The 25776-nt window shown below is 42.2% G+C and overlaps 9 protein-coding genes across 12 annotated transcripts in view; 7 read left to right on the top strand and 2 right to left on the bottom strand.

The window, feature by feature from the left end:
* Positions 1 to 230: 230 nt before the first annotated feature.
* LOC100679554 overlaps positions 231 to 25776 on the bottom strand; it is a 28751-nt gene continuing 3205 nt past the window's right edge. The window contains exon 10 of the mRNA XM_032598154.1: positions 231 to 469. The gene's annotated coding sequence lies outside the window, so the exon portion shown is untranslated. The remainder of the gene's footprint in view (positions 470 to 25776) is intronic.
* Positions 465 to 3128, top strand: Or229 (odorant receptor 229). Of its 2 annotated transcripts, none has more exons than XM_031921666.2 (5): positions 465 to 2051; positions 2116 to 2215; positions 2274 to 2369; positions 2450 to 2612; positions 2678 to 3128. In XM_031921666.2, the coding sequence occupies exons 1-5, from the start codon at positions 1276 to 1278 to the stop codon at positions 2722 to 2724; spliced, it is 1182 nt and encodes a 393-aa protein (XP_031777526.1). In that variant the 5' UTR covers positions 465 to 1275; the 3' UTR covers positions 2725 to 3128. The 2 variants fall into 2 exon arrangements, with proteins under 2 accessions (XP_031777526.1, NP_001177588.1); NM_001190659.1 differs by having other exon boundaries at positions 1276 to 2051; positions 2450 to 2617; positions 2678 to 2734.
* On the top strand, positions 5609 to 6326 carry LOC100678638. Its single transcript, XM_016990307.2, has 3 exons — positions 5609 to 5812; positions 5977 to 6102; positions 6185 to 6326. The coding sequence occupies exons 1-3, from the start codon at positions 5675 to 5677 to the stop codon at positions 6227 to 6229; spliced, it is 309 nt and encodes a 102-aa protein (XP_016845796.1). The 5' UTR covers positions 5609 to 5674; the 3' UTR covers positions 6230 to 6326.
* On the top strand, positions 7029 to 7844 carry LOC100678670 (histone H1-like). Its single transcript, XM_003427781.2, has one exon. It carries the CDS (start codon positions 7132 to 7134, stop codon positions 7798 to 7800), a length of 669 nt encoding a protein of 222 aa, XP_003427829.1. The 5' UTR covers positions 7029 to 7131; the 3' UTR covers positions 7801 to 7844.
* On the bottom strand, positions 8435 to 12857 carry LOC100114096 (histone H3). The gene is made up of 3 exons (XM_001599541.4): positions 12440 to 12857; positions 10499 to 10544; positions 8435 to 8880 (listed from the first exon to the last, which is right to left on the bottom strand). The coding sequence occupies exons 1-3, from the start codon at positions 12723 to 12725 to the stop codon at positions 8466 to 8468; spliced, it is 747 nt and encodes a 248-aa protein (XP_001599591.2). The 5' UTR covers positions 12726 to 12857; the 3' UTR covers positions 8435 to 8465.
* On the top strand, positions 9106 to 11287 carry LOC100114134 (histone H4). The gene is made up of 2 exons (XM_001599421.3): positions 9106 to 9422; positions 11099 to 11287. The coding sequence occupies exons 1-2, from the start codon at positions 9116 to 9118 to the stop codon at positions 11176 to 11178; spliced, it is 387 nt and encodes a 128-aa protein (XP_001599471.2). The 5' UTR covers positions 9106 to 9115; the 3' UTR covers positions 11179 to 11287.
* On the top strand, positions 12849 to 13425 carry LOC100114061 (histone H3). Its single transcript, XM_031922284.1, has one exon. It carries the CDS (start codon positions 12965 to 12967, stop codon positions 13373 to 13375), a length of 411 nt encoding a protein of 136 aa, XP_031778144.1. The 5' UTR covers positions 12849 to 12964; the 3' UTR covers positions 13376 to 13425.
* Positions 13938 to 14720, top strand: LOC107982222. The gene is made up of 3 exons (XM_016990308.2): positions 13938 to 14149; positions 14314 to 14439; positions 14522 to 14720. The coding sequence occupies exons 1-3, from the start codon at positions 14012 to 14014 to the stop codon at positions 14564 to 14566; spliced, it is 309 nt and encodes a 102-aa protein (XP_016845797.1). The 5' UTR covers positions 13938 to 14011; the 3' UTR covers positions 14567 to 14720.
* LOC100115380 (general transcription factor 3C polypeptide 3) lies at positions 18544 to 25765 on the top strand. Of its 3 annotated transcripts, XM_016990302.2 has the most exons (11): positions 18552 to 18794; positions 22115 to 22276; positions 22354 to 22511; positions 22578 to 22852; positions 22925 to 23263; positions 23341 to 23650; positions 23714 to 23843; positions 23905 to 24162; positions 24237 to 24791; positions 24868 to 25110; positions 25177 to 25765. In XM_016990302.2, exons 2-11 carry the CDS (start codon positions 22115 to 22117, stop codon positions 25501 to 25503), a joined length of 2757 nt encoding a protein of 918 aa, XP_016845791.1. In that variant the 5' UTR covers positions 18552 to 18794; the 3' UTR covers positions 25504 to 25765. The 3 variants fall into 3 exon arrangements, with proteins under 3 accessions (XP_016845793.1, XP_016845792.1, XP_016845791.1); XM_016990304.2 differs by lacking the exons at positions 22115 to 22276; positions 22354 to 22511; positions 22578 to 22852; ... (5 more) ...; positions 24868 to 25110; positions 25177 to 25765 and adding exons at positions 19089 to 19459; positions 19540 to 19740; positions 19815 to 21613; positions 21686 to 22023 and having other exon boundaries at positions 18544 to 18794; XM_016990303.2 differs by lacking the exons at positions 22115 to 22276; positions 22354 to 22511; positions 22578 to 22852; ... (5 more) ...; positions 24868 to 25110; positions 25177 to 25765 and adding exons at positions 18980 to 19459; positions 19540 to 19740; positions 19815 to 21613; positions 21686 to 22023 and having other exon boundaries at positions 18544 to 18794.

Below are 25776 nucleotides of genomic sequence, written 5' to 3'. Positions count from 1 at the left end.
AAGCCGCGGAAACCAGACGTTGAATTTTTGAAGAGCATCGTTCGGTGCACCGATGCGGCAAAACAGAGGGCTCAACTAGAAATTAATTTTCAATTAGTAGCTACGTCTTGCTTGTAACGAGAAGAGGCTTGGAGTAAAATGAGCCTATGTTTAGAGCGTTTTTTGCCAGCTGCGACGAGAGTCTTCTTAACGGAAATAAACTTGAACATTAATATTGATAACAAATTATTCAAGTCTTTCTTGAGAGATTTATCGAGATAGATGCAACGCAAGGTACATTATAGTTTTCATTCAATCACACATTTCTCGTAAATTAATGCGGTAAGAATAGGTACTCACTGTTGATACAGAAATTCGTGTTTAATGAAATTGCCGTGGTTGCTGCCATACATCAGTTGAACGTTTTTGGAAGAGCTGAAAGGTCTTGCCAGTCATATCCCCTACGAAATCTCTGATAATTTGAAGGAACCTAAAAGATGGTTTGATTTTTGTTAAAAGAAAATCGTATTTTCAAAGAAGAAGTTTTAGTTTGTGTAGAAGCTATTAACCAAGTAAAGTGTATGATTGCTGATTTCGAGAAAAAAAGCTGGTTTGAGCACAAGTCTTACGGTACTATCAAGCGACAACGATATCATCAGATGCATACACCTTATAAACTCAGTCGATTTGTACCCGATTACTTACTGAGTTTACTTTTTATCCACACAGTTAGGTCCAACAATCGCGTGTTTTTAAATACTTTTGAACCGCAAATGCGATTCATTCGAGTTTAATCGGATCTCCTATAAATAGCGCTATTCACACTTTATGTCTTTGTTGAATGCTTCCTCGCGTGCGTTTTGATTCGTCGTTGAGATACATCTCTTATATTTTATACACACATACGTCTTATGTGTAAAATGAGAATGAACCTAGCGAAGTAAAACGAATAATAATGAAAATTCTCGAAGCAGCCAAAACGGTCCATGTCCGACACTGAGCAACTCCGCGACACGACTGGCGAACGCAGCCCAGCAACAAGATACCAACTGCGCCGCGAGCACGCATATATTCTTCATGAAAAATGAAAGCGCCGTTAAAGGGTAGTAACCCTACGCTCCTAAATATTCGCTCGAGCTTTATCGGCTTCTCCCCGGTTAGAATATTTTTTGCTCGCTTGAAATATTTAAAGCTCGTAAAAAGCTCAAGGCGCTCGCGCGTTGTCAGTGAGAAGCAAACCACCGACGAGTATACAGTCTCCTGTATCATCTTTTTCGAGCAGCAACGACGTGCACAATGTTGATCGAAAAGAAGATCGAGAGCTTCACCTTCCTGTCCATCTCCTCGTCGCACTTGACCTTCCTGCGGATGGCTGCGTTCTTGCCACTGGATAACCGAAGCTTTCATCATCCCTACAGTCGTCTGCTCCAGCTCTATGGCCACATCTGCATATTCATCTACAACACGATGTGGACAGGCTACGGGTACCGTATGATAAGTCGTCGCGAGTTCGAGATCGACTACATCTGCGAGCAGATGGTCGTCGAGGGTGTCTGTCTGCGGTACATCGTGCTGTGCGCCAAACGCGAGCAGCTCTGCGCCCTCGTCGAGTCCTGCAAGAGACTCTGGAGCTACCTCAGATCTGGTGAGGACGTTATCGTGCGACAGTTCGAACGCAAGGCTTACTTTTTCAGGAACTTCATGTTGATCAACTCGATACTTGTCGTCATGCTGTTTATCGGGACGGCCTGTTTTGTCAGACTGCCACCACTGGAAGTCATCGGCACCGAGAGAAAGGTCTTGCCGTTCAGGTTCTACGTGGACGTCCAGGAGGATCCGATGTTCAGTGCCGTGTACGCACTGCAGGCTGTGGTGTGCACGACGATATCCTTCGTCATCGCCAGCATAGAAACGGTCTCGCTGTATCTGATCATGATGGCCTGTGGATATCTGCGATCGCTCAGGAACCGGTTGTTGAGTCTCGCAGAAAATGAGGATGACGCGATCCTGGCTGGTGAGACGAGTTTCAGGCTCGTCGTCGGATGCGCGCATTTTCATCAACAGATCATGATGTGAGTGTTGATCGATTTTCTTTTTCCTTTAATGAATCTTGAAAGTTATTGTCAACTATAACAGTTTCTGCGAGGAGGTGGACCGGATGACGCGGACGCTTTTTCTCTTCGCCTGTTTCTGTACTATCTACAACATGTCCATCACGGGTATCAAGCTTCTAGAGGTATACGTCAACGATCTTTATGGTTTTATATGCTATAAAATATTTTTGCATTCAACAGAACGACGAAAACAAATTCAAATTCGGGGCGATACTGTCCCTCAATCTCTTTCAATTCTTCACCTGCCAGTGGGCTCCCGAGTTCCTCATCATAGAAGTGAGATATTCTTATTTTAATCAGACGCGTATACAGGCAGATCAGATATTGATTGCGTGCTTGATTGAATATCTTGAAAGAGCGAAGCTATAGGAAAAGCCGCCTACTTCGCGAGCTTGCAACCAATGGCGTCGAGTCACCGAGAAAGGATCAATCGGATACTGTACTTCATTATGATGAGAGCCCAGAAACCGATTCAACTGACCGCCGGTGGGTTTATCAAACTCTCCATTCAGACTTTCGGTGCGGTAAGTTTTAACGAATGAAATCCCCGATGGATGTATCGTTTTAATGCTGGATGTTCGCAGATGGTAAAGAGCGCATTCTCTTTCTTTGCGGTGCTGCGAAGCTTTAGCAGTACTTGAGGTGACTTAAACTGCAGCCGCAACAATGTGTACCATCTCGTACTGGTGTGAATATATTTCTGTTACTTTTTTAGGCAAATCGATAAAAAAATATACTGTGAAATATACATGTATGTATACATGCCCATCTATATTGTTTACTAAAAAATGATGTTTTTATATAGATGCATCATAATGTAAAAAAAATTGAACTACCCTTTATAATAGATTTCGTTTCAAGGCAAAGAACCCTAAGTCGAACCTCAAGTCGAAACCTTAGAGACTGTATATGTGCCAGCATATTATTTTGTATTTTGCTTCCTCATTGTAAGAAGGGCTATTCGACGTTTGCCCGTTTGATGAATAAATAAAATTTCACTCTCTGCTTGAATGAGGATAATAATTCAACGGCTAATTAGTTTGTCAGCTTTTTTTTAGATGAGGGCTTATAGACAAATTGTTATGACACGATTAGGATCAATCATATCTACATCTACTTCTACGCACTAGAAAATATCCGTCACTTTTTCCTTATATTATCTTACTTGTAAATCAATATGAAGTAATAACGTTAGCGCAGATGTTATCACTTATCGCTGCTGGGTATTCCCTAACAAATTTAATTAGGATTCATGAATAAAAATAAGAATATTTATTGATTATTTTACAAATTATACGTATCAAAGAAGTGCAGGGATCTTCTCCGTGGTATGGTTATTCATGAGTTCACGGCTTCCACGAAACACATACCCACATTTTTATATACACTAAGAATGAAGGCGCGCTTCGCGCGCTCTTGATTCTATCTCTGTCTAATAACACTGGTAGAAAATCTATTATAAGTGTTGGGCGGTACACTAACATCTGCTAATATTTTATAAGCATGTAACATGTTACTACATCCCTCAAAACTATTTTTTAATAAATATATTAATAATGCTCAATGTCGTCATCATTGGTTTGAATAGTGAATTTGAAGAAAAGTTCAGTATAAGAGTCAGTGGGTTTGTCTATCATTACAATGCCTTTTATTTGCATTATAAAAAAGCTATACAACTGAAATTTTACACAGATACTTACTGTGCTACCTAGAAAACACGTAACATACATGATGATGATTTAACTGTTTTCATTCATATTTTCACATCGAGGTCCATATGAATTTCTTAATTTAGCGTATGTAATTTTGCTTGTAGACAGTTACACAGAAACTACCATCTCTAGCACATTGTATGTCTGGTTTCCAATGTATTTTTACATGAAGAAAGTGATAAGTATTTTAGCTTTTTTGTCAAGGCATTAATTAGAATTTTGACTTTTAACAGTTGTGAGAGATTTTGAGACCGATACCTGTTTCTCCATTTTTGCATTTTTTCTCATTCGAAAACTAACAGGTCTAGAAAGCTCATATTTTGCATATAGATTTCTTTTGTGATCCTGGAAAGATATTTAAAGTTGAATCAACGTTAACTGAAATACATTTGTGTTCGACTACAACACCCATGATAATTATTTAGTCGTATAGCATGAGTTTGCATTCATATCAGTGTCGGAGTCGAAATCAGAAGTTTTTCAGTTAAGGTCGATTCAACTTTAAATATCTTTCCAGGATCACAAAAGAAATCTATATGCAAAATATGAGCTCTCTAGACCTCTTAATTTTTGAATGAGAATAAATGCAAAAATAGAAAAACAGCTATCGGTCTCAAAATCTCTCACAACTATTAAAAGTTGAAATTCTAATTACCTAAAACCTTGACAAAAAAAGCCAAAACATCACTTTCTCCATGTAAAAATATAATAGAAACCAGAAATACAATGTGCTAGAGATAGTAGTTTCTGCGTAACTGGCTATAAATAAAATTTGATCTACTCAATTAAAAAATTCGCATGAGCCTGGATGTGAAAATATGAACAAAAACAGTTAAATCAGAATCATCTAGGTTACATATTTCTAGGTAACATGTCTAGTAGCCTTTTTACAATTCAAAGAGCATTGTATAATGATAGACTTAAACTTACTGACTCGGATACTGAACTTTTCTTTAAATTCACCTCTCAAACCTCACCGAGGGCGACTTTGGGTACAGAGACACAGTATATCTTCAAACTCTTTATTCTTTTAATTGAACTTCTCACTGACATTTAAAAAAAAAACTAAATAATATTCATACACTTTATTACTACTTCAAATAGGGTTATTGGGGTGCCACTTTTCAATACACATGTTGTAATACTACACACTCTTGGTAATGATTAATTTTTACTAAAATTTCTTGCTAGTTATATTACATATATTTTATCTGTTATCAAGGTTTCCACATTTCATTTTAAACACCTTAAACATTTCTACCAGGGTTATGAGTTATGACTGTTTTGAGGGTTATGAATTTAAAGCACGGTTCTGACCTCGTTGCCTAGGCAACCAATCAGAATCACGTATTAAATGCTTCACAACAAAGGCCATCATTTTTTAAGAGAGGAGGATTATACATATATACGTATATATAGCCTACTAATAATACAAATAGGTATAGTTAATTAATTTTAAGCGTTGAATTAATTTAACAAAACCTCGCATATTCATGTTGTGAATTGGATATGATTCGAAAGATAATTTCTTCGTTAGAAGATCAAATAAAATTTGCATCTACTAACAATAATTATTAAGAAATCGTAAATTCACAAGGTTGAAATTTTCCTTTCAGAATTACTATGCGATCCAACAAAAGTAGGAAAAAGTCATTTACTGCTGCAAATCGTGGATTTATCAATTCGACGAGTGCAAACCGAATAACTCGAATAGATCAATCGTGATCGTCGAATTTCGCGATAATACAATCTATCGAGTGGCTTCTGGTCAGCCAGTACTATAAATACTCGGCCCCCGCACTAGCACTAGATCACACTTTCAAAGTCTCTCTATAACTCCGTCAGTCGAAGAAAGCGAAGCAGGACAAGATGTTCCCGAAACACTTTTTGACCCTCTGTGGCTTCGTGCTGTTCGTCGCCATCGTCAGCGGAGTGAGCGCACGCTCCGCCGAGGAGTCAGAGGTTCCCCAGAACGAAGTTTCACACGGCGCCGAGGAGGACAACCCCGTAAGTATTATATACGATAGAGTTTCGAAAATTATTAGTTTTTAAATTTGAAGACGTCTATTCTCAGTTGGAACTAATCGACTACAGATTACAATTCTCCGAAAAAGTTTAAACGCTATATGAGATTGAATTTCATCGAGTATAACAATACGTATTCTTTGCAGCTTCTGGCAGCCGCCGTCCGAATCCTAGCCCGTGCTTTTGCGTGGGCCGCCAAACACTGCCTCGAACAAGCCGCCAATGCCTGCAAACAGCACTGGAAGCACCCAGGAGAGCTCGTCAAGTGCGGAGTAAGTTGGACCGAGATTTTTTTCATTAAATTGTACCCCCTATATGGCATCATTTTTAATGAGCAATTGGTTTTTGTTCCAGGGCCACTGGTTGGCAGCAAACAAGGGACGTTGCGTCGTCGGTTGAGCTGATAAATGTATCATATTACTTTAATTCAGATGTTTTGGCAGAAATAATGATTTATCTATATTGATTTACTTTTAATAAAATTTGTTCATATTTACTTTATATAAATTTTTCATTTTTATATCCTAGTTTCACCAAATTAGAATTATAGTCATACCAAATTTGGAAATGCATAGGCTAAAACTTTCGATTTCGCCCCTATCCTACCAAGTGATTTTACTGCTCAGTTCAGTACATTTTTTCGTCACATGCTTATAAAATTATGTTATTGAAAATAAATCTTTTATTGCTAAAGGCTCTTGTTGTTAGTGCGAGATAATTTTACAAACAAAATATACCCGATATGCGCGCGTATATCAAGGACTATATCCTTAATATACGAGATTGCTGATTGTTTGGTCTTCTTCAAACAAAAACCGTTGATTGCTGCAATATTAGTCCACAGTGGCAAACCATTTTTACGTTTATTAATAAATCGATGATTACGTTTTCGTCTAGTTTTCATAAAATATCCATAACTTGATTATTTAAAGAGTTATGGTTAATTATGTATGACAAAGTCACTATTCGTAAAAAATACCGCTCCAAATATTCTTCGTACACTTCTTTACATTAACATTAACAAAACTATCAGCGATTACACATGAAACTTCAACTCATTCGCTACATTTTAAAACGCTCGCAACGCGTTAACGAATTGTTTACAATGCGCAAATTAATCGACAAAGTCGAAAGTATGGTAAAAATCAGATGCCTGAGAAAGGATCCACGCGAGCGCAAGTGGACCGGGCTCTCTGCGACGTCCGCGCTCGTGAAATAAGACGAGAGCCGACTGGCACTGCAGCATTACTGTCTATCCTACCGTTACCGAAGTCACATCGAGAAGCCCATACAGCATCATCATGAGCGACGCAGTAGCAGAGACGTCATCGGCTGCACCAGCGGCAGCCGCGCCTAAGAAAGCCCCCGCTGCCAAGAAGACCGCAGCTGCCAAGAAACCAGCGAAGCCCAGGACTCATCCTCCAGCGGCCGAGATGGTCCTGGCTGCCATCACCGCTTTGAAGGACAAGAAGGGATCGTCCCTTCAGGCCATAAAGAAGTACATCGCCGCCACCTACAAGTGCGACATCGACAAGCAGTCGACCTTCATCAAGAAGTTCCTCAAGTCCGCTGTCGAGAAGAAGACCATAGTGCAGACCAAAGGCTCCGGTGCTGCTGGCAGCTTCAAACTTGCCGGCAAAGCCGAGGGTGAGAAAAAGGTCGTCAAAAAGCCCGTCGCTAAGAAGCCAGCGGCGAAGAAACCGGCCGGCGAGAAGAAGGCCGCTGTCAAGAAGCCAGCTGCCAAGAAGCCAGCTGGTGAGAAGAAAGCAGCGAAGAAACCAGCCGCAGCAGCCAAGAAGACCAAAGCCGCTGCGAAACCCAAAGCTGCCAAACCCGCCAAGACCGCCAAATCTCCGGCGAAGGCCAAGAAGACCGGGAAAGCTCCGGCTGCCGGCAAGCCCAAGGCACCCAAGCCCAAGAAGACCGCGGCAACCAAGGCTGCCAAACCCAAGGCCGCAGCGAAAAAATAAATTTACAAAACCGGCCTTTTTCAAGGCCCATCGCACATATTGATTATTTAACCAAACGGCCCTTTTCAGGGCCACTAAAATACTTTTACGTGGATAAAACTATATATTTAATACCAATACCTATACCTATATCTTCTCAGATACGCATCAGCGATTCAGTTTTCATCCCTCAGATGTTAAACAATTCTGGGATTGAAACCAAGCTGCTATATATTTCAATTTTTAAACTTATGTTAAATGAAACAGAATGGATTAAGTGGTCGATACACCCATATTTAACCATTTCTTTAGCAGCTTGTATATTATGAAGCTTTGGGACTCAAACATTATACTGAGTACACTGTTGATGCCGTATACACTTAAAAACTAATCAAGGACGTCCACCGGTTGAAAGTATGCCACGAAAAAATGAATTTTGATGCTCCTAGATCAAATATATGTAGGTACTTTGAGAAACATGGTATTTTACGAAAAAAGTCATAGCAGGATGCTGACACCAACAATTAAATTTGATTAAATTGATATTTAATATGATTCGTAAATCAAATTTTTTGGGGTTGATTTATATTTTTACTATAACAAACTTTGATATTGTTCCTTGTTAAATATTTTTGTGGCCCTGAAAAGGGCCGATTATTTGAAAGGGTCAAAGGTAATAAAAGGAATTAGGCACGTTCTCCACGGATACGTCTCGCCAGCTGGATGTCCTTGGGCATGATGGTGACGCGCTTGGCGTGGATGGCGCAGAGGTTGGTGTCCTCGAAGAGGCCGACCAGGTAGGCCTCGCTGGCCTCCTGCAGGGCCATCACGGCCGAGCTCTGGAAGCGCAGGTCGGTCTTGAAGTCCTGGGCGATCTCGCGCACGAGCCGCTGGAAGGGCAGCTTGCGGATGAGCAGCTCCGTGCTCTTCTGGTAGCGACGGATCTCGCGGAGGGCGACGGTTCCGGGCCTGTAGCGGTGGGGCTTCTTCACTCCGCCGGTGGCCGGGGCGCTCTTGCGAGCGGCCTTGGTCGCCAGCTGCTTGCGCGGGGCCTTGCCTCCCGTGGACTTGCGAGCGGTCTGCTTGGTACGAGCCATTGCAAGTATACAGCGGAGATTCGTGACGTTCCAACCGACGAGACAAGAATGAGGGGCCAACCTCTGCGCGGCAATACTTATAGCCGCGAACAGCCGCGCGGGAACCGATGGGTCTGGTTTGTGAAGGGGGAAGGGGAAACCGTTTTGGAGCCCATAAAAAGGGCCCGTTCGCCAGGGGAGAGCATCAGTTCGCTGTTCGCACTCGACTCGACAGCACTTCTACTCTCTCGTAAGCCAAGATGACCGGACGTGGAAAGGGAGGAAAGGGTCTGGGAAAGGGAGGCGCCAAGCGGCATCGCAAGGTCCTGCGAGACAACATCCAGGGCATCACCAAGCCCGCCATCCGCCGCCTGGCCAGACGCGGTGGTGTCAAGCGCATCTCCGGTCTGATCTACGAGGAGACTCGCGGAGTCCTCAAGGTCTTCCTTGAGAACGTCATCCGGGACGCCGTGACCTACACCGAGCACGCCAAGAGGAAGACCGTCACCGCCATGGACGTCGTCTACGCCCTCAAGAGGCAGGGCCGCACCCTCTACGGATTCGGCGGTTAAATCGCCTCGCTCTCCCTCCTCGCCGTCTTTAAAACAATCGGCCCTTTTCAGGGCCACCAAATTTTTTAACGTTGGAATATGTCTATATCTGATGAATCTTCTAGCTTTTTGCGGAAGCTTTGTATAATGATTTTAGTTATATTTGGATTTTCGGTTTGCGCCCTCTGACTTAAGTGCATGCTGTTGAACAACGTCTATTTTTCGTATAATTTGAATGGTTTAGAAAACGGTGTGCTGGGGGACAGATTCTGCAGGACTACTTTTTTAATGTTTTTAACGTACTGTAGAACAAGAAAAAAGCTGTTGCAGAGTTGTAGCATGAAATTTTTTTTTTAATCTATTTGAACGCTCTAAAGTTAACGGTTCCTCAGTGTACAGAAAGAAAGCAAGTGAGGTGAAAGCTAGGGGAGCACAAGCAGCGGGCCTAAGGTAAGACAGAAGGGGAGAGAGAGAGAGAGAGAATAAACTGCAGCTGCGAAAAGGAACTTCGGAGAGCAGCGACGCGTTTAAAAGAAATGCGGTAAAATCTGCAAGCGCGGTGATAAATTGTAGTTACATGAGTGAGTGTTGAACTGCGTAGATTTGAGTATTTGAACAAACAATTTGTTGCCCTGAAATGAAAGTTGCTGATCGCGCTCTATTAATAATCTTTACTTCAGCGATATCTCCGTTAAGACTGTAATGGCATCGTTATACCAACGAATATAGACTTTGTACAGAAGCGCGCTCACATAGCCGCGCGGGAAGATAAATTTCGGGGCACAGTACAGTGTAGTATAGGCCACTGTCGTGTAAACTGTGGGGGACAACTATAGTGTAGTATAAGGGGACCTCGGCACAATACATCAGTATCGTTCTTCTACATGAATCTATACTCGTTTATTATACTGTGAAAATAATCAAATAAAATAGCATATATAGTTATTCCAGTACGTTTGAAATCTTTGGTGGCCCTGAAAAGGGCCGATTATTTGTAAAATGTTTAGGGGTATACTGCGGGGGGGGGGGGGAGGATTTAAGAACTCTTCTCGGTCTTCTTGGGCAGGAGAACCGCCTGAATGTTGGGCAGAACACCTCCCTGAGCGATGGTGACTCCCGAGAGCAGTTTGTTCAGCTCCTCGTCGTTGCGGATGGCAAGCTGGAGGTGACGGGGAATGATTCTCGTCTTCTTGTTGTCGCGAGCGGCGTTGCCGGCCAACTCGAGGACCTCAGCGGCCAGGTACTCCATGACGGCGGCCAGGTAAACCGGAGCACCGGCACCTACTCGCTCGGCGTAGTTGCCCTTCCTCAGCAGTCGGTGGATACGACCGACGGGGAACTGGAGTCCAGCCCTGTTGGAGCGGGTCTTTGACTTTCCCTTGACTTTGCCACCACCTTTGCCGCGTCCGGACATGATGATGCGAGTGTGGGTTTTGAAGCGAAGTGTACAGAAGAACTTGGTCCGCGAACGAGACCAGACGAAATGATGCTCCCAAGCCTCGCGCGCAGCCTTTAAATACGCTTCGGAAGAGCTGCGCCGAACCATCGGCAGCTGCGCGGTCTGATCTGCTCCGAAACGCCGACGAGAACAGAGGGGGCAGTGCAGCTGCTTCGAGCTCCGAAATGCAGGGGAGAGCAGCTGTTCGCTCGGCGCAGCTGCTCCGAATCGCTTAAAAGGGAGTCGCCGAGTAGGCAGGGCATCATTCGTTTCTCGAACGTGTATCCCGAATACAGTCGAAGTACAACTCTTACGCTATGGCACCGAAGGCTAGTGGAAAGGCGGTCAAGAAGGCCGGCAAAGCCGTGAAGAACATCACCAAGGGTGACAAGAAGAAGCACAAGAAGCGCAGGAAGGAGAGCTACGCCATCTACATCTACAAAGTGCTGAAGCAAGTCCATCCCGACACCGGTGTCTCGAGCAAGGCCATGAGCATCATGAACAGCTTCGTCAACGACATCTTCGAGCGCATCGCTGCTGAGGCTTCCCGTCTGGCTCACTACAACAAGAGATCGACCATCACCTCTCGGGAGATCCAGACCGCCGTCAGGCTCCTGCTCCCCGGTGAACTCGCCAAGCACGCCGTCAGCGAGGGCACCAAGGCTGTCACCAAATACACCAGCTCCAAATAATTTTTTCAATTATCACGAATACCCAGCATATACAATCGGCCCTTTTTAGGGCCACAAAACATTTTTTAACGTACTCACAAATTATTTATCAATAATTTAATTAGCTTTATTCTTAAACATCAACTCAATTTTTCATTAATATGATGTTGCGTTTATTCCTATTTCTGTAACTCGTCGCTCCGAACGAAAGCTACATATTTGAAGCAAGTTGGACTAGCATAACTCGCGCATGTATCGCAAAAAGTAAAGCAACTCAAGGTACTTAAATCGCGGGTTAATTTTTGAGTTGTACTGGTTTTCGAGACAAATTTTGAGTTGTGCTAGTGGTCGCTGGAGAATTGAACGCCCTAGCAGTCAGTGGCACTTTTTATTACGACTGTTACTATATTGCTTTCCAATATAATTCAAAGGACGCGCAAAAAATAATGTACAATAACATTTTTTAAATATTTCATTGTCATTAATAGGATGTAGTTTTCAATACTAATAGATAAATGATACTCGATTGCGCACTTTTTTTTATTCAGAGTACATGCGTTGCAACGATGTAGATCTGTAAAATTATACAGAGTATAATTGATTGATAACTGAAAAGCTATTTGCATAAGTGATTATGCGACGAATACGATTCGCCACCTGCGAACGAGGCGATAATGTTAATATTTGTAAAATACCAAAAATACATTTAATCTCCGAAAGCCTCAAAAGAAATGTTCTAATTTAGATTTATGAAACTTAATTTTCTATCATCACTACAAAGCTTCCGCAAAAAGCTAGAAGATTCATCAGATATAGATATATTCCAACGTTAAAAAATTTGGTGGCCCTGAAAAGGGCCGATTGTTTTAAAGACGGCGAGGAGGGAGAGCGAGGCGATTTAACCGCCGAATCCGTAGAGGGTGCGGCCCTGCCTCTTGAGGGCGTAGACGACGTCCATGGCGGTGACGGTCTTCCTCTTGGCGTGCTCGGTGTAGGTCACGGCGTCCCGGATGACGTTCTCAAGGAAGACCTTGAGGACTCCGCGAGTCTCCTCGTAGATCAGACCGGAGATGCGCTTGACACCACCGCGTCTGGCCAGGCGGCGGATGGCGGGCTTGGTGATGCCCTGGATGTTGTCTCGCAGGACCTTGCGATGCCGCTTGGCGCCTCCCTTTCCCAGACCCTTTCCTCCCTTTCCACGTCCGGTCATCTTGGCTTACGAGAGAGTAGAAGTGCTGTCGAGTCGAGTGCGAACAGCGAACTGATGCTCTCCCCTGGCGAACGGGCCCTTTTTATCGGCTCCAAAACGGTTTCCCCTTCCCCCTTCACAAACCAGACCCATCGGTTCCCGCGCGGCTGTTCGCGGCTATAAGTATTGCCGCGCAGAGGTTGGCCCCTCATTCTCGTCTCGTCGGTTGGAACGTCACGAATCTCCGCTGTATACTTGCAATGGCTCGTACCAAGCAGACCGCTCGCAAGTCCACGGGAGGCAAGGCCCCGCGCAAGCAGCTGGCGACCAAGGCCGCTCGCAAGAGCGCCCCGGCCACCGGCGGAGTGAAGAAGCCCCACCGCTACAGGCCCGGAACCGTCGCCCTCCGCGAGATCCGTCGCTACCAGAAGAGCACGGAGCTGCTCATCCGCAAGCTGCCCTTCCAGCGGCTCGTGCGCGAGATCGCCCAGGACTTCAAGACCGACCTGCGCTTTCAGAGCTCGGCCGTGATGGCCCTGCAGGAGGCCAGCGAGGCCTACCTGGTCGGCCTCTTCGAGGACACCAACCTCTGCGCCATCCACGCCAAGCGCGTCACCATCATGCCCAAGGACATCCAGCTGGCCAGACGTATCCGTGGAGAACGTGCCTAATTCCTTTTATTACCTTTGACCCTTCAAACAATCGGCCCTTTTCAGGGCCACCAACGTCATCTGACAAGGAACATTTTATGTTGTATGATATTCCAAAAGTATAATCTTCGTGATGTACCGCATATATAATTCGGCGTTTTTGACGAATAATTTTATTTTTGGATGAGATCTTCGATAAGTCTCAAAAAAATAAGCATGACTTCAAGAAATGATTATGATCAAGTATCAATGTAAAGTTCCACGCCTCGCTTATTTGCCATGAGTTTTTTCCTCATATTATCTGGCTCAATATATCGCAATAAGAATTAATAACGTTAGCGACTATAGCAGTATCCTAGTGTTTCTTAGTAGTGGTTGTATTCAGAATCCTTGAAAAAAATACTAATTCTTTTGCTAATTAGTTTTAATTTTCGCTCATTGATTTTGCTACGAATCGCGGATTTCCTCAATCGACAAGTTGAGACCAAATTAGCACGAATAGATCAATTGTGATCGTCCAATTTGGCGATAATACAATCTATCGAGTGGCTTCCGGTCAGCCAGTACTATAAATACTCGGCCCCCGCACTAGCACTAGATCACACTTTTAAAGTCTCTCTATAACTCCGTCAGTCGAAGAAAGCGAAGCAGGACAAGATGTTCCCGAAACACTTTTTGACCCTCTGTGGCCTCGTGCTGTTCGTCGCCATCGCCAGCGGAGTGAGCGCACGCTCCGCCGAGGAGTCAGAGGTTCCCCAGAACGAAGTTTCACACGGCGCCGAGGAGGACAACCCCGTAAGTATTATATACGATAGAGTTTCGAAAATTATAAGTTTTTAAATTTGAAGACGTCTATTCTCAGTTGGAACTAATCGACTATAGATTACAATTCTCCGAAAAAGTTTAAACGCTATATGAGATTGAATTTCATCGAGTACAACAATACGTATTCTTTGCAGCTTCTGGCAGCCGCCGTCCGAATCCTAGCCCGTGCTTTTGCGTGGGCCGCCAAACACTGCCTCGAACAAGCCGCCAATGCCTGCAAACAGAACTGGAAGCACCCAGGAGAGCTCGTCAAGTGCGGAGTAAGTTGGATCGAGTTTTTTTTCATTAAATTGTACCCCCTATATGGCATCATTTTTAATGAGCAATTGGTTTTTGTTTCAGGGCCACTGGTTGGCAGCAAACAAGGGACGTTGCGTCGTCGGTTGAACCGATGGATAGTATTCTCTTATAATATTCTAACTATTACAATAAGATAATTTTGTATGATACCTCTTAAATTTAGTTTTTGTAAGATATTGTTTATAATTTTCGTGAATATGTACAAGTAAAACTTAATAAAATGCTTTTTCTAAGACTAAAACCTTGATTGAATACAACCTCTCCTAAATTTTTGGTTTTAACTTATCACTGTCTTATTTAAATTAATACATATTATGTTCAAGATAAATATTATATAAAACAAAAGATGATAAATAACCATCCAAAATATTTGTTGAAAAATCTAATTGGTCGTGCTTTATTTTCTTTTAAGATATACAAAAAAAAAAACATTATAAAAAAATTTCTTGTATAAAGACTGTGTACTCGATACGTGATCCAATAGTTGTCTAACATATGCCGTCGTGTTACATAATTGAAGATTCTTTGGCATAACGATTTTTAGGTGATAAGCAATCATCAAATTTTTTATAATAATCTTAATCGAGGATTATAAAGCTAAAGTAAATAATATTAGCTGTATAAGTATCTGGATTCCTCTCCATATTGTATACAAAATAATAAGAAGGAAAATTAAAATTTAGTAACCCTGGATCTCCAGGGTTATCCTCCCACTTTTGAATTTACCTTTTTATTATTTTGTAATATTAGCTGTATTTTTTCATTCTTTAAAATTTACGCAACAGATGCTGACGTATTCGATGAAATATCAGAAAAAAATCTGGCGATCAATCTCACGAGTTTCATTAATCATTATTGAAAAATCTCAATTTGTAAATAAAAGATTGGCGCATGAAATAAATGCTGATCGATAAAATTATTTAATGTATCGTTGAAAAATTAATAAATAATTCTAAAGTCTGACAATTTTGCAAACGTTAAATGAACACTTGTAGGCATAGAAATGCTTTTTCGAATAAAAATAAGCTTATTGTTCCATCTCATTTCTTTAATACGCAGATTGAAAGTCAATGAGTATTTTATTCGATAAGAGCACTGAATGTTAAATAAGTCATACGAATCGAGTAAAATAATATATACATTACGTCGTCGCCCCCCTACCAGACACACTTATAGTTTCTCTTGGTATAATAATAATACGTATAATAGTTGCGATGCGCATACTTTTCTAAATCGGTTCTAAATCTACTTCAAAACTAAGATTCAAAACTCAGCTACACTAGTATAACGCAGCATCTGTTCACAAAGATCAAGAACAAAGATCAAATCCGTAATCTTGTCAATGTCATCTGTAGGACTTCTGTGAGATGATCGCATCGACATCGAAACCATGATTGTACGAACGCGATGCCAAATCGAATCGATGTAATTAATCTGACGTTTATGCCGAATATCGTCGATATATAAATACGTGAACTGCTCAGATGGAGAGCATCAGCTGCAGCAAAAGTTTATTGTATTTTATGCGCGAAATAATAAATAGTAAACAAGATGTTCTCTCACAAGTTTCTGATACTTTTCGGCCTCATGCTGGTCGCCGCTGTTGTTGCGGCGAACGTCGAGGTGGACGAGTCGGATGCGCTACCCGTAAGTTTTTAGATTTTTTATTGAAAAATTAAATAATGTAAGAATGAAAAATGAATTGATTAAACGGTTTATCGATACATGAAAATCCATAGCAATTGAAATTTTAAATTAGTATATTATACGAATGCAAATATTCATCATTAACGAAAAATAGAATAGGATTATTCGATATAAATTTCTCATGTATGTACTATTAATATAACGCTTCAATAACCGACTTTCCATTGCAGGAAAAAATATCGAAGATCATACAAATCATTGGGAAGGTAATCAAGTGGGCAGCGAGTCACTGTTTAACGGAAGCCGCTGAAAAGTGCAAGAAGTACTGGCCCAACAGCAAAGCCCTTATCGAGTGCGCGGTAAGAGCTAGATTATGCAATATTACTTTCGATATGTGATATTCTCTTAATGGCTATTAAACTAATATTTTACTTTGGCTTGCAGAAGGCATTTCTCAAAGAAAACAAGGGAAGGTGCGTCGTCGGTTAACGCATCGTTCTATCGAATATGCCATGAAAATGCACGGACACCACTAGCTGAGCAAATTTTACTCATAAAATTCATTTAATATTTTTTTAAAGAAAAATACTATTTTCGATAATTTATAAAAAAAATGTATTCCTTCACTACGAAATAAACAGGTTCATTGTATACTAAAACACTATAATTTGTCGTTCTTATTTTTCAAAGCATTGTAACTTTCCTTACTTCGAAGCGACGTCAATAAGTGGTTTACAGAAATCTAAACAACACAAGATAGTGCCGGGGATTTTCTCGATTCTTGTGATTCCCTCGATAAAGTATCATCGCATTATCTCTGAAGATAAACTTTCTCACAACTGTACTCGAATATACTCTTTATGACTCAAGACATATAAAAAGCTTAAACACTGCATCGGTGAACTTCAAACTGTCACAGTCGTACAGAACTCGTAAGCATGTTCGCCCGAAGCTTCCTTGTCGTCCTCGGACTCGTCGTCATTGCCAACATCGCGACGGCCAATAACTTCGTAAGAAATTCAGGAATATAATTATAATTAAATTATTTATAAATGTATATAATGTCGTTTATACGCGCTAACTTTGCAGCCTCAGGCCGTACAAATTTTGAGTTCTTCTTTCCCTTGGGCCAGCATGAAATGTATCTATCAGGCAGCCAACATTTGTATGGCACAGTGGAATAACCAACAGCAACTCACATTCTGTGGGGTGAGTTGACGTTTTATGAATAATTTTTTTAGAGGAGTAACGATGCAGTGTAATGTAATTTTTTTTGTGTGTTATACAGGGAAGCTGGCTGCAACGAAACAAGGGACAGTGCATGAGGTCTGGCTGATCAACAAATAACAGACTGTCTGCAGAGATTCTTTAATTGTTAGAAGATAATGTATATAATTACGGTACTGGCAGTAAATAATTTTGTATTCTGCGATATCATGCCGTCGTAATAAATGGAATTTATTTACAAATTTACGAGAGTATTTTATAATATACAATAATAAGATATCCACGAAAAAGTACGTGCTTTTATCTTCGTGATTTCAGGCAGCAAACGAATGCCGTTAATTGACTTGATTTTGTATATCAAAATGTAATCAAGAAAATCAAGTGCGGATTATCTCTAATGAGCAAATACGTACATACAATGTACATACTTGGCTCGATTGTAATTCACTTCTTGTAGATTTTCTCGCGTTTATCTTCAAATACATGCTATAAATAATCATATCTGATACGATAAAATCGTTCCGAGTTTTTATTTTTCTGAATCGATTTTCACATTGATTTATACTAGATTTGAATGTTTAACATAGAGACCCAACAAGCAAACTTTACGAATGCATCAATCCCTAAACCTGGCCCTAAACCTCTAAACTGATCATAAGGCGAAAATCGAGACAAAGATTGAGGAAATGTGATAATAGCGACGCGTGGAAAGTCGCGATTATACCTAACAGTAAAGTATTATGTTGCATACCTATTTTCCATTGGATTCTGCGAATTGTAGGATACGTGTATGCGTACAATATACATCTGCACTTGCGTCAAACGTTGTCTTAATTGTCGACTATGTACATATACATAGCTATACCAGGTATACTATATACATGATATATATCACTACCGTCCTATAGTTGGTGCGACACGCCGACGATTTATAAGAAAATAGTAATGTTCATTTTACACAACAATAGCGAACATTTCTGCAGAAACACGAAAAGCCATAGTTTTTTCACGAACTAGGCTAGACCGACTGCGACTCGCTGACTGACTCGATTTTCTCGACTGTCGCATATCACGGAAAGGAAAGACGAAAGGTCGAACGCGTAAAAGTCCTGAATGTCCTGATAGCTCACAGACCGCATATGAGACGATCAAACTTCGTATATATAGCGCAGGTGGCGCTGTACAAACAAAAAATGGCGACCGGATCAAAACAGTGGCGGCTGCTACAGTTGCTGCGAGCCTGTCCTGACCTGCACAGCGGCTGCACTCTGCAGTTGCCTGTAGCGCACGCTGTCATCGTGATTATGCCGCTAGACTAGTAGGCACTTGGTAGACATCAAAAGTTAAGAAGAAGACGAGATCGGACATCATTTATACGTGCTGGACATGTTGTAAATTGCGAGAGGCTTTCGAGCAGTGTTGGAGTGGAAAGTAGTTAAAGGTAAAGTCTAACCTTAAAGTTAACAGTTTTATTGATGCAAAAATATGATTTTCATGTTTTTCCTTGATTTTTACTTACGTGGATTTTATTTCTCGCATCGGGATTTCCCCTTGAATTTATGATTTACCTACTATGATTTCATTTTGTCGTTTCGATATTTACGTTTATTTTGTGTTTCGTGAAAGTGAATGCTATTCGAAGACTTCTGTTCTCTCACGAGTTCGACGATCTCTGAATCTTCGATATTTTAAATTTGTTAAAATGGACGAAATCGCAATGGATCTGGACTCCAAGCCAGAGGACGAAACTGAGATACTCAATGTTATGTCCGGAGAATCATTCATCATGGATGACTCTGCAATTCTTGCTCCGGTGGAAATCGAGGTGCTCGATCCAACGTTCATAGACAATATTGACATGGGTGAATTCGTCGAGGCCCAGGCTATAAAGATTCATCAGATATCCGAAGAACTGGCTGAGGAACCTGTCAAGATTATTGATTGCACACAGCCCGACGAGTCGGATGTGGAAGAAATGAGCGTGCTGACTGCTGAGGAGGAAAATTTGTTGACAAAACAGTTTTTAAACGGTGAATTGACTTTTTCGGAGTTCACGGAGAGAATAGATAGAGACACTGACATCGAGGGCGAAGAATCTGATACTAGGTAAGTAGATGCACAGATAAAGTGGTTTTACAAAACTTGTCTTGTTGTTGAAAAGTATGACGCATACTTGCTTTTTTCAGACGTGTCAGTGAAAGTCAATCAGCTCCGGAAAGCACAAACCAAGTTGACAAGAAGAAAATTGAGAAGATTTCTAGGAGTAGGCCCAGAAGAACGAGAAGAAATCTTCCAGCAGCATTGCAAGGTCTCATGGGAGAAGCTAATTTGAGATATGCAAGGGGAGAAATTGAATTGGCTACCCAGATGTGCTACGAAATTATAAGGTAAAAGAGGTAGCCAGTATTTAAATCAAAATTACATTTATAAAAATATTCTAATCAACAAATACATCCAACAGACAAGTGCCAAATGCTCCGGAACCGTTCCACACACTGGCCATGATCTACGAGAACGATCAGCCAGACAAGTCTCTCCAATTTGCATTGATAGCAGCTCACCTAAGTCCCAGAGACTCGGACCAGTGGGTTCGCCTGGCAAACTCCTCCCTGGAATCAGGAAACCTGCGACAAGCTCTGACCTGCTATTCCAAGGCCATCCAAGCCAGTCCCAAAGATATTGAATTGTACGAAATTCGCGCTAAACTCCAAGACGAGAACGGTGACCGAAAAGCCTACATCCGCGCCTACTCTAAGCTAGTGCACAACTTGGGCCCAGAAGATGGCTTGAACATCATCAAGTACGCCAAGCTCTTGGCTACGCGATGTATGCAGGATAACATGTACGAAACCGCCCTAGACGGCATGGACAACATCTTTAAGAAGTGTCCACAACTAGTTACCCTTGAGGAGGTCAACATAATGACGGAGCTGTTGATCGTTTTAAAACAATTCCCCCGCTGTCTGGAAATCCTCACTCGACACACCAACATCTGGATTGAGTATCTGCCTATCGGTGATTCGCAGGAGACTGACAAAACGAAAGGCAACGGTATAGCTCTCTGCAATATTCCCGACGACTTGGCGGTCGATCTCAAGGCTAAATGCATCATTTCCTTGATCGAACTCAACGAGATATCCATCGCCGACACTCTAGTGCCAAAGTTCCAGTCGCTGGAGAACCCCGAGGTTTCGGGTGACCTGTTCCTCGACGTGGCCGAGGCCTTTATGGGAAAGAAGCATTACGAACGAGCGATGAAGCTCCTGGAGCCATTGGTTAACAGCGAGAACTTTAGCCTGGCAGCGGTGTGGCTACGACACGCCGAATGTTTGGTTGGCTGCAACGAGATCAGCAAGGCCATCAAGTCTTACGAGGTGGTGAGGAAACTGTCACCCCAGCATTTGGGCGCTCGCATGGAATTGGCCAAACTCTACCGACTCAAATCTCAGTTCTCCAAGGCCATTCAGGTACTCAAGCAAGATCCAGAGACGGATATTCTCGATCCTGGTGTTGTCTACGAACGTACAAAACTTTTATTGAAAGTCAAGAGGTACGACGAGTACTTCCAGTCAGGCTTGTTGCTGCTGTCGAGACACTGCGTAACGTTACGCTCGAAGTTGGAGCTGTCGGCATTGAGTCGTACCAGTGGAGTTCGTCAGAGGATGGAGATCTTGCAAAGAGACAGACTATCGAGAGGCGAAACTTTACAGGATGAAAACGCGCCGGCCTTTTCCTCGAACAACGAGCCCACGGTGAAGCAGGAATTTCTGCTAGTTCTTCAGATGGCCAGGTTGTCTTGTAAACTCAAAAAATACGGTTTGATGCAGCGCATCTGTTTCACGGCACTGACTTCGAAACGCTTCTCCCAGGAAAACTCGCACATCATGTTTCTGTGTCTGATATCGTGTGTTCGTAATAATGACTCGTACGATGGCTTCAATATAGTGAGAGAACTCGTGCGAAGTAGGAAGAGATCCAAGCACTGGAATCTACTGAACGTTATCATCCAGAAGGCAGAGGACTCGAGGCACAACCGTTTCATGATGCGCCAGCTTGGCAAGGAAGATGCCTTCTCCTACTTGCATATTCTTCACGCTAACAACTGCCTCGTGTCCGGAACGTACAAGTACGCCCTCAATGACTACACCTCGCTGTTCAGGGTACAGCCGAGCGCACTGTTGGCTATGCTCATTGCAATTACGCTTCTGCAAATGGCTTGCCAGAAATTCTCCGCCAAGAAGAACCAGTTGGTGACACAGTGTGAGTATGGCACCCGTATATCCTAAATTTATTATCTGTCCATAAACTCATTGTTGTGCATTATCATTACAGCTCTGGCTTTCCTCAAGACATACGTCAAGCTTCGAGGCGAACAGGGATCGCAAGAAGCGCACTATAACACGGCACGAGTAATGCATCAACTAGGACTATTGCCTGGAGCAATACACTTTTATAAACAAGTGCTCGAGGCGCCGGCGCCTCAGCTCGTGCAGGAAAATTCGTCTCTGCTGGACTTGAAAAGAGAGGCGGCTTTCAATCTGCATCTTATTTATGCGCAAGCGGAAAACCACCAGCTTGCTAGAATGTATCTAGAAAACTATATCACCGTTTAACTGATAGTATAAGCGAACGTGGGGGAGGAGATAATAAATTTTTATTTAATTTTGTAATCAAGTCGTTGTTACTCGCAAATGACCTGCCCAAATAATAAAATTAGCCTGTAACGAGGTAATGATTTAAGGTATTGATTAATTTTCGTAGATGGCTGCATCTCTGGACTCCAAGATAATGTTCCAAGGCCTCTGCAGCCTATTCGAGAAAGTGTCCAAAGCCAAAGGCGCCCAAAAGGTCCAGGAACTACAGAAGTTTACTAGAGAATGCCGCGTACTCGCAAGTAAAATCAAGGATCAGAATTCGGATGCGGTATGAAACTTGAAGCTGCTCAATATTATAATTTTGCTTTTAAGTGATAATCTTAATAAAAGAAAAAAATTGTACAGGATGTCTCGCTTTTTCCCGTATTTCGACTGCTACTTCCCGCTCTTGAGCGCGATAGAGGTCCCTACGGATTGCAGAATAAGACACTCGTTGCTATTTATCAACGGGTTTTTTACCTGGGCAAGAACAGTGCCAGGGCCGATAAGTTGACGAATTTTAGGTACAATTTTTATCATAACTTTGTTATTATTCATTTGTGCGATTATAACAAACTCTGTTATTTCAGAAAACCTGGTGCGTGTGGATCGGGAAAAAATGACGACCTAGCGGAGAGTGTCTACTGGCTGATGAAGAATCATCTGCCCGAAGGCGGTACTTTAAGTATTCAACACGTTAACGAGTTTTTGGATAACATTGCCGCCTGCAACGAAGAAAACCGCAGCAAAGATGAGCACTTCAGACACCTGACGAGCAAAGTGAACGCGATGGAACTCAAGTGGCTGACACGTTTATTGCTGAAGGAATTAAAGCTGGGGTTGGCTCAAAAGAAAGTTTTCGAAGGTACTTGGCATTGGATGCGATAAATTGATCTTCTAGTTCGTTTAGATAGTTACTATTTCACTCAATTTCTAGTGATACATCCAGAGGCTGAAGCGCAATTCAACGTGTCGTCTAGTCTGCGCCGCGTCTGTGAAAAGTACTCGGAAACCGTCAATCAGCTTTCCCATACCGTAAATAGCAACGGAATTTCAATTGAACTATTCTCGCATGTCAAGCCGATGCTGCTAGAGCGCTTCAAGATTGAGGAAGCCGCGAAACTGTTCCCCAACGGTAGACAGTTGTACTATCTGCAGACTAAATTCGACGGCGAACGCTCGCAGATACACTTCAAAGCAGGCTGCTTCAAATACTTCACAAGGAAGGGATATGACATTACTCAGAATGCCAGCTACGGCGAGACACCCGAGTCGGGTAATGAAAATTGATTTGCCTTTAACGTTGAGAAATAAATTAGATTGTAAAAAATATTTATCAAACAATTATTGTAGGGGGATTCCTATCGAGCAATATAGCTCCGCAGCTGCACGAGAGCTGTCGCTCGGTAATTCTCGATGGTGAGATGATGGGCTGGCACAAAGAGCGCAAAACTTTGGGAACCAAGGCTTTAAACTACGATGTAAAGAAGCTGTCGGAAAATAGTAAACACCAGCCCTGTTTTGTGGCCTACGACATCCTTATGTATAACGACGAACCCCTGCTCGATAAACCATATATCGAACGATTGGCCTACTTGCGTGGAGCTTTTTCCGAGAAAGAGGGTGTCATTATGCTCTGTGATACTCAAACTGTTTCTGAATTGTAAGTTGTAAATTTTTGGTAGTAAATTATTTCGAATCTCGGAATAAAATTTTTCTTTTGCAGAGATAAGTTGGTCGAGATATTCAACTTGGCGTTGGACAACGAAGAAGAAGGAATCGTCGTTAAACGGTCCGACGCACTTTATCGACCGAATGTTCGCGAACGTAGTGGCTGCTACAAGATCAAAGCTGAGGTACGTACGTGTAATTTAAAGAAAATCGAACAAATGTATTCAGAGACTTTTGTTTGTTTAGTACTCTGACGCATTGGTAAACGATTTGGACTTATTGATACTGGGTGGCTACTACGGCCAGGGCCGCTGCAGCGGAACGGTGAGTAGCTTCCTTGTGGGAGTTGCAAAGCCAGCTACTAACAAAAATGGCATGCCCTCGGAGTTTCATGCAGTAGTCAGCGTTAGATCTGGTCTCAGTGACGACCAGCTTCGAATCATTCAAAACAAACTGAAGCCTCACTGGAAAGATAAGAAGCCCGTTGGAGTTTTCGGCCCCCGTGTGAGTTTAATTACAAATATGCTTACTCATGTGTACTTATTGGACATATGTTTACGATTTATCGTAATTTTCAGTCAGAGCCACCTGACGTGTGGGTATCGCCGAAGCATTCTATGGTACTGCAGCTACGCGCTAGTGAGATGGTCAGATCTAAATCATACCCCATTGGGTATAGTCTGCGATTTCCACGAGTCATGAAAATCAGGACCGACAAGCCCTGGTACAATGCCTGCTCCACGACTGAATTTGAGTCTCTAGTCAAGAATAAAAAGTTTGTGCAAAAGCTGACGAAAAGAAAAGCAGAAACCTCGGACATCACCCAAGTTGTCGCCGATGACGAAGAGGAGGAAGAGGAATTAGATGCTCCGAAAATTCGAAAAACCAAATCCATCCCTGTAGTCACAACGAGGGTCAGCGCCTCGGTGTACGGATCTTTCGTCAAACATAACGACAACGATGAAGTGCAGCGTACGTCACGACTTTTTGAGGGAAAGGAAATATGCGTTATCAACGGCGACTCGGAAATGGATCGCCAAGTCATTGTCAAGTTACTGCAACAGCATAGCGCCAAAGTTGTTCAAAATGCCAGCAAGGACACCTTTTGTTTACTTGTTGGTGATCCAGAAACGGTTAGTTGAAATAAAAATAATATTAAAATATCACAATGATTTTATGAAATTTGTTTTCAATTTGTGTATTCGACAGTTAAAGGCGCAGAACGCGATCGCGAGTGCAAACCATGATGTAGTTAGTTTAGACTGGTTGCGGAGAGCGACGAAGCAGGAGAACATCGGAAAAATACAAGACTTTCGCCCTTGGGAATTATATGCTATGACAGTATCAACTAGACGCAAGCTTGATGACGCATACGACCAGTATTGGGATAACTATACAGAAGATTTAGACGAAGAAACCTTAAAACGCGTCACAAAAAGAATAGAAGAATCGGTAGGTCTTGTTTTGATTTATTAATCGTTATAAATTTGAACCCTTATAAATAGATGATAATTTTAGTCGGGAAAAACCGAGGATATGTCAGTATCCGAAATGCGAAAACTAGACAAGTTGCTGTTCGAAGAGGGAACATCTCCCTTCTCCGTGTTTCGTGGAGTCGTCGCCTTCTTCGGCAATATGGATGACGTTCAAAAGTATTCCTTTGCTTTCATGAGTGGTGAGGTCGTGGGCGAGCTAAACGAGACGGTGACTTTTGCTTTCGAGCCGATCGACGAGACGATGCGGCAATTTTGCATCGAGAGGTCGATACCTGTGCTCAGGACTCAGTGGATCAAGGATTGCTTCAAAAACCAAAGATTTATTTCTATTGACGATTACGTCGTGTGATTTTTACAATTTTATTTCCTCTTTTAAGTTCATGCTTGAGTCAATGACTAACTTTTTTATTCATTCCGAACTTGTGCAATGCTTATACAAGTGCTAACGAAGTTTGGCATTTTTTACCGTTCGAAAAATAATATATACAATGCTAATATAATTTATCAACTTAATATACGATAGAGACCAACAGTGAGATACAATTTTACACACTTGTATACTCAACACCATATTATATTGTGTAATAAAAAGAAGTATTTTTTACAAAACACGTCACAACAC

The sequence above is a fragment of the Nasonia vitripennis genome, chromosome 1 (assembly GCF_009193385.2).
Source record: "Nasonia vitripennis strain AsymCx chromosome 1, Nvit_psr_1.1, whole genome shotgun sequence".
NCBI classification, from domain to species: domain Eukaryota; kingdom Metazoa; phylum Arthropoda; class Insecta; order Hymenoptera; family Pteromalidae; genus Nasonia; species Nasonia vitripennis.
The sequence above is the reverse complement of the archived record's forward strand: the minus strand, read 5'-3'. Positions and strand labels throughout refer to the sequence as shown.

Excerpts from the sequence above, each read along its gene's own strand:
- Or229 (NM_001190659.1), top strand. The coding sequence starts at position 1,276 with ATGTTGATCGAAAAGAAGATCGAGAGCTTCACCTTCCTGTCCATCTCC. Across the intron at positions 2,052-2,115 it reads TTTCATCAACAGATCATGAT|TTTCTGCGAGGAGGTGGACC; the intron begins GTGAGTGTTGAT and ends CAACTATAACAG. Across the intron at positions 2,216-2,273 it reads CGGGTATCAAGCTTCTAGAG|AACGACGAAAACAAATTCAA; the intron begins GTATACGTCAAC and ends TGCATTCAACAG.
- LOC100678638 (XM_016990307.2), top strand. The coding sequence starts at position 5,675 with ATGTTCCCGAAACACTTTTTGACCCTCTGTGGCTTCGTGCTGTTCGTC. Across the intron at positions 5,813-5,976 it reads GCGCCGAGGAGGACAACCCC|CTTCTGGCAGCCGCCGTCCG; the intron begins GTAAGTATTATA and ends TATTCTTTGCAG. Across the intron at positions 6,103-6,184 it reads GAGAGCTCGTCAAGTGCGGA|GGCCACTGGTTGGCAGCAAA; the intron begins GTAAGTTGGACC and ends TTTTTGTTCCAG.
- LOC100678670 (XM_003427781.2), top strand. The coding sequence starts at position 7,132 with ATGAGCGACGCAGTAGCAGAGACGTCATCGGCTGCACCAGCGGCAGCC.
- LOC100114134 (XM_001599421.3), top strand. The coding sequence starts at position 9,116 with ATGACCGGACGTGGAAAGGGAGGAAAGGGTCTGGGAAAGGGAGGCGCC. Across the intron at positions 9,423-11,098 it reads CACCCTCTACGGATTCGGCG|GCAGGGCATCATTCGTTTCT; the intron begins GTTAAATCGCCT and ends GTCGCCGAGTAG.
- LOC100114096 (XM_001599541.4), bottom strand. The coding sequence starts at position 12,725 with ATGACCGGACGTGGAAAGGGAGGAAAGGGTCTGGGAAAGGGAGGCGCC. Across the intron at positions 10,545-12,439 it reads CGCCCTCAAGAGGCAGGGCC|GAGCTGAACAAACTGCTCTC; the intron begins GCACCCTCTACG and ends CGCAACGACGAG. Across the intron at positions 8,881-10,498 it reads CACCATCGCTCAGGGAGGTG|TGCAATGGCTCGTACCAAGC; the intron begins TTCTGCCCAACA and ends CCGCTGTATACT.
- LOC100114061 (XM_031922284.1), top strand. The coding sequence starts at position 12,965 with ATGGCTCGTACCAAGCAGACCGCTCGCAAGTCCACGGGAGGCAAGGCC.
- LOC107982222 (XM_016990308.2), top strand. The coding sequence starts at position 14,012 with ATGTTCCCGAAACACTTTTTGACCCTCTGTGGCCTCGTGCTGTTCGTC. Across the intron at positions 14,150-14,313 it reads GCGCCGAGGAGGACAACCCC|CTTCTGGCAGCCGCCGTCCG; the intron begins GTAAGTATTATA and ends TATTCTTTGCAG. Across the intron at positions 14,440-14,521 it reads GAGAGCTCGTCAAGTGCGGA|GGCCACTGGTTGGCAGCAAA; the intron begins GTAAGTTGGATC and ends TTTTTGTTTCAG.
- LOC100115380 (XM_016990302.2), top strand. The coding sequence starts at position 22,115 with ATGGCTGCATCTCTGGACTCCAAGATAATGTTCCAAGGCCTCTGCAGC. Across the intron at positions 22,277-22,353 it reads AGGATCAGAATTCGGATGCG|GATGTCTCGCTTTTTCCCGT; the intron begins GTATGAAACTTG and ends AAAATTGTACAG. Across the intron at positions 24,792-24,867 it reads TTGTTGGTGATCCAGAAACG|TTAAAGGCGCAGAACGCGAT; the intron begins GTTAGTTGAAAT and ends TGTATTCGACAG.